Genomic DNA, 6000 nt, shown 5'->3' with positions numbered 1-6000 from the left:
TTCGTTGGCCTGAAATCTCGCGAGATCTTGGGCGGGACTGTCCCGCCATGACCCATCTCGCTGGCGCAGTCTCTTTCGGGACATTTTCGCGCAGTGGGCGGGTCCTAGCTGGCTCTAGGGCGGAGCTACGGGGGGGGTCCTGGTTTCTCGCTCCGCCTCTTCCCCCTATTGTCTGGCCTAATCCGACCCATATCCCTTACGTCATCAGTGCGCGCCCCAGAGGTCGAAGGCCCTCTAAGGGGTCCTTGGTGGCGGCGTCGCCTTCTTAGACGGGGAATGCGGGCGCCTGTTGATTATATAATCGCCGCAGAGGTGGCTTCTAAAATCCTCCTAGTGGCGTGGGGCGTTAGCGGCGGGTGCGGGCCCCCGAGCTGCGTTAGCGTGGGTAGCGCACCGGGTGACTCCGTGCGGCGCGCAGCCTGGCGGGGCTGTCCCTCACCAGGACCCCGGCAATGTCTGGCTCCCAGGCAGCGCTGGCCGTAGCGGCGTGTCGGCTGCGGCGATTACCGGGTTAAGCGCCAGCCTCCGGGGCCCCCTGTGCCCGCGCAGAGACGCCTCCCGGCCCCTCCCAGCGCCCCCTCCCGAGCCACCGACCCGGCCGCGCGGGGATGAGGCGGCGCAGCGGCACAAAGGCTCCTCGGGGGCTGCCCGTTGCCTAGTGCGGGCGCGGCCCGGCTCCCCATCCCCTCATCCAGCTGGCCGGCCTCCCTCTGGCTCCCCCCCCCCTTCCCGTGTCCTCCAAGCTCCCCCACCGCGCAGCGGCTCCGGGTCCCTGCCCTGCTCCCACGGCCTCCTTTCCTCTCTCCCTGGGGACCGGCAGGCGGGATCCCCCGCCTCCCCTCCCCGCTCAGCTCGGGGCCCCGTGGGGGAGGATGTCGGAGGATCACGAAATGGATAAAATGATTAAGGTAGGAAGGAGGCGCCGGAGCTCGGGGACCCCCCAGCAAATCCCTCTTCTCCCCCCTGCCTTTCCGCTCGGGGTCTTCAGCCCCCTAAAACAGCTCACCCCTTTCGCTTTGGGGGCTTGGACCCCATCCCCAAAAATCTCTTGGGATGTGTATGTGGGGGGGCGAGGCGAGTCACCCTTAGTGCTGGCTGCAGTCTCTACAGGGGCCACAAATTTTTGTTGAGGTTTTTTTTGCGGGGGGGGAGAGAAGGGGAGAACCTGTCTGATCTTGTTTCACTCAGATGTCTCGCGTATCTGGGGGATGATAAATCTGAGCTCCCTCTTACAAATCTTATTCCTTCCACCAACATATTCTTTCACACATGCTGTCTCTCTGAAAACAAACTTCAGCCATCTGTGTCCTTTGATGCTGGGAATAAAGAGCTAAAATATTTGAATATTACTTTAATTACAGTGCTGTTAAATTTGGCAATGGAAATTTAACCAGCTGGCAGAATAGCTCTGTGCTATGGTTATTGGCTGATCATTGGTTTGAGTGCTGTTAGGGTAATAAATATGTAGGCACTCTGATACTATGTTGAGTATAAAAACTTGCACCCGCATCCCACTGATTGCAGGAGTAACACCCTGAAGTCTTTTTCCTTGTAGTGGACCAAATTTACCCAGACAGTTTTGTAGTTTCACTCCTTAAATTGATATGCAGGTAATTTGTCCACTTTAAAAGAAAATACTGCTCTTTATGAAAACGAATTTGGCATTTGTGACATCTGGTTTTTGGGAGAGGGGAGGGCACAAAACAAACTTAGTTTTGCACAGCAAGAATTATTGTAAGAACTTAGGATTCAATAGGAAGTTGTCACTGCCTGAGTTGATTTCCTGAAGAAAACAGTGAAAGTCAGTGAGAGAAAAGAATAATAAAAATGTACTAGAGGATTTCTGCAATGTTTTGGTCTTGCATCAAAAGTTCACTACTGCCAGCTGTAAGGCCTTCATAAATGTGTTAGAATCCCTTCCTGACTCATATAATTAGATAGCACTTCATAATCCTAGATAAGTACTACTTTTGCTAATGAAGCCACAAGGATAAAACAGACAAATTCCAGAAAGGCACCAGAATTAAATACAAGTGGTACCTGGGGAAAAAGGCATTTCAAGTCTCCTCTCCTCAACCTCCCACCATCCTTTCAAGACCTGAAGGGTTTCTTATAGGGCACATATAAGAAAATGTGAGCTATTTAAATTTCTGTATAATCTTGTAACATTGGAGTCTAGATTTATTTGAGAATGTGATGATGGATCTTTTTAACATGGCACTTTGGTCTGAGCATCAGGTTGGGAATACCCATCCACCTCTGAAACAACACAGTCAAATACTAACAGGGTACATCATTCCTGAGGTAATAGACTGAGTACAGTGCTGTAGTTGTCCAAAAGTGAGCATCCATCTGTCTGACTTGCATAGGCACTACAATCCTGTGGCACAGTTTGTAAGAGTAAGTGTTTGCCTAGATGTCCTTGGTTTAAAAATCCACAACCCCATGGTGTATACTGTGGTATCTGCCAGCCATCTACCTGGCTGCTATTGTCAGGATAGCTAGTTAGCAGTGGATACTGTGTGATCCTTTGAGATAAAAGGCATTATATCAATTCAAAATATAATTCAATCCTTCATTAAAGCGTGAGGTTGAACTTCCCATTTATCATCAATCAAAGGTGATTATTAAAGTTTATTGTTTTCATGCCCATTGGTTCAAGTTCTGCAACAGAAGTTGGGAGAGCGTAGATCACTGTGCCAGCATGAACTAGCAGAAGTTGGAAAGTACGTTTGAGCAATGCAAATCCACTAATGTTTTGAAGATCAGGCATTAATTACTCCAAATAAAATGTTTAATTGATTTTGATGTTGAATATGAATGGTTCTTTTTTAAATCCCTCTCTACAATTTTTCACTGGGTCTAGGTGGAAAGTGTTGGGAAAACAAACTTGCAAGACTTTCCCCCAAAGAGTTGATACATGCCTTCACCTTGTGCCCAAGAAGAGCTTAGTTGGTTAGCTGAGACCCTACCACACACTTGCTGGGCTGTTGGAGCCTGGATAGGAGATGTGTGGCATGAGTGCCCATGCCACTGTTTTTAAGTGCCCTCTGCTTATTGAATGGAAGTTGAACTCTTTACCAGTGGAACTGTAACTGATAGAGGGAGGTTGTGGGAAATACATGGCAATGAGAGTGAATCCCAGGAAGCAGGCTTAGTTCATCCTTAAGCCCAAAACAATAAAAGGCTTAAAAATCCCCTCTTTGCATAACAAGCATGAGTGTTTAAAGCAATGTTAAGGTACAACTTAGCACATTTAAAATCCCTTCACTAGTAGCAGCTGAAGCACTTACATTCTGAGCATCCGCAAATTAGTTCCAGCTGACCTGCCAGTCACTTTACAAGTTCACTGCTACACTACACTGCTACTCCAAGTTGCCAGGCCTTTCCAGCTGGAGAGCTAGCTCCCTTTGCTACCTGCATCTATAGGTGATGTCTCAGCCCTTCAGAAGCTATTTCCTCCATTCCTCCACCCCTCCCAAAAAGACTTTCTTCAGTTTCTCTAGAGAATCTATAGGTTCATTTCAGAAGTTTTAAAATAGCATTAAAGCTTTAAAAAGCATTGCTTTAGCCTGTACCTTTCTCCTCTCATGGTCTCTTTGTCCTATATAAGGCAGGAAGAGACCACTGTCTTGCTGGGCTTCTCTGAGGGAGGGTTTTGAATTCGTCCTTGCATCAAGGAAATTCCAAGTTATTCCTTGGATGGTCTTATAGAAGCCATGAATATTGTTTGCCATTCTGTTTGGGCAGGGGAGGTGCTGAGGAGATGTAGAGTAATGTGTGAGCCATTGTTCAAAGAGACCCTGTCTATACTTGAATATTGTTTTAGACTGCAAAGGCATTTTTTTCCAACAGCCTGCACTCTTCATTATACAAATAACTGATCAAAGAATAAAATACTGGGATAAATCTGTTCCTTTATATGACTTTCTAAGATCACTTAAATTGATAAGAGAACTACACTTTGTCAGTGTTATTACTTGAAAACAGTAAGCCAAGTAGTAGGCACCTGCTCTAATTTTCTCCTATTTCCTCTAAGGTGGTATAACTGCTACATGTGAAAGATGCTTAAAATTTTGCCTTTGTACCTTTGTTCATGCCACTCATTTATTATTAGTACCCAACTTTACTAAGCACTCTGCAGGTCATATAGAGAGGCAAGCTCCCTGTCCTAGACAGCTTACAATAGAATTTTAGATTCATGTCTCCCCTTTACCCTGGGACCTGTTCCCTTATCCTTACATGGGATTCAGTCCTTTTCAAATCCTGCTTAAAATACCACATTTTCTGGGAGGCTGTTCAACATTAACCCACCAACTGCAGTGTATACGGGGGGTCTTTTAAATTAATTTAATTTAAAAAGACTGAGCATTTGAGTTTTGCCTCTTCAGCCTGTCAGTAATATATCTGAACATCTATTTTACTTTGATGATCCACTCCTTTATCTAGAGGATGACTTTCTCTGTATACAGCTCTGAGCACACAAGTGCTTAAATATGCAATTAGTTGTTGCACATTCCAGAAAATGACCAGTACAGATCTTGCAGAGTGAGGGAAGGATGAGGAGCAGAAAGAGAGCTCAGACCCCGGCTTTGGTCACTATTGTACTACTTAGTCTGACAGAAAATATATAGGAAAGACTAGTCAAAATAGTCACTTGGCAAACAGTTTATTCTGTTTGCTGCATCCTCTTAACTTTTTTCTCCTGTTTAATCTTTCCCTTGTACTGTCGATCCCTACTTCCTGTGTTCCTTATAGCAAGCCAGAAAACAAACTTATATAAATTACTTCCTGGGAGGAACAGCATCAGGAACAATATGGAATATATATTTCCCTGGAACTATATTAACAGCTAGCATGTATAAATCTATACTCTTCTCCAGTGGCATTGCCATTAACAGCCGTGGTAGAAGTTTTAGCCAAAACTCTGTCTATGCTAAGGCCCCCTACATATACAACAAACGATGTAATGTTGAAGGAACATGTTTAAGTACAATAGTTCCTGAGGCATATAGTACAGTTTGGTCTTGTTTGTGCAAATCGGAGGAAAAAATGGTTATCATGAGTGTGGTTCCTTAACAAACAAGATCAAAGTTTTAAAGCACAGCAGAGGCCGTGCTAATTTGCAATGTAAGGATCCAAAGACTGGAAACCTCAGTTCTTTAGCAAGATGCTAATGTGGACAGGACCAAAGAGTAAATTCAAATTAAAAAATATTATTCATCCACAGTTTATTTTTTGGGAGGGCGAAGGGGTAAGGCAGAACTCAGAAGCAAGATAGTCTTTGCATATTATTTCCCAGGCCCCTTCTATCAATTGATGGTTACCCCATTCAGAATGCTGCATGACCAGCTTTAGCAAACTGCCATAGAAGCACAGAAAATATTTTACACTATAGCACCATGTTGTTATGCTAGTATTTGTATGGGTGTGTAACTTTCCTTGGTAAAGTGAAATAAAAGCATATTTTCCCCATTGATTTGTCTCTTTCAAATCTGGTCTGCAGATATATGCTTTTCAGAAAGGTTGTAGTAATTTTTTTCCTTTTTGCCTAGGAAACCTCCATTTTAGAGGAGTACAGCATTAACTGGACTCAGAAGCTGGGAGCTGGAATCAGTGGTCCAGTTAGGTAAGACAGTATACCTGCTGATTTGTGTATGCCATCAAATTGTCATGTTAGCAGCAAAGTAAAGTAGGGAGTATATATTTTAACTGTGCTAATAGTTGAAAGATGTGTAACTCTTGAAAAGTTCCTCTCATTTAGTTATAAGGAAATAGGAATAGTTTGTGTGTAGTAACAAGTTCTTGACTCGGATGTAAGGTACCGTGTACATGGCGCATGTATGTGACTCGGGTACTCTGCCACTATTGGGAATGTTTGAAATAAAAGTAAAAATCCTTCATCTCATCTCTCTCATTTTGCCCCATCATCCACCATTCTATTTGTAAAACAAACTAGGAATAGTTATGTGCTTGGGCAAGATGCTCATAGAAAACCCT

General features: G+C 44.5%; 1 protein-coding gene across 5 annotated transcripts in view; it reads left to right on the top strand.

Annotated features, from left to right (window-relative positions):
* The first annotated feature begins 261 nt into the window (after positions 1 to 261).
* MAPKAPK5 (MAPK activated protein kinase 5) overlaps positions 262 to 6000 on the top strand; it is a 28932-nt gene continuing 23193 nt past the window's right edge. Inside the window, exons 1-2 of one of the 5 annotated variants that reach the window (XM_039504429.1) lie at positions 262 to 312; positions 5556 to 5629. In XM_039504429.1, the coding sequence (XP_039360363.1) occupies positions 277 to 312; positions 5556 to 5629 (110 nt within the window). In that variant the 5' untranslated portion in view covers positions 262 to 276. Of the gene's footprint in view, positions 313 to 333; positions 909 to 3400; positions 3430 to 5555; positions 5630 to 6000 lie in introns of those variants that run through there. The other 4 variants (XM_039504428.1, XM_039504430.1, XM_039504431.1 and 1 more) reach the window with 4 other exon arrangements.

This window comes from Mauremys reevesii, linkage group 18, assembly GCF_016161935.1.
Source record: "Mauremys reevesii isolate NIE-2019 linkage group 18, ASM1616193v1, whole genome shotgun sequence".
In the NCBI taxonomy this organism is placed as follows: Eukaryota; Metazoa; Chordata; order Testudines; family Geoemydidae; genus Mauremys; species Mauremys reevesii.
This window is presented reverse-complemented; position numbering and strand designations above follow the sequence as displayed.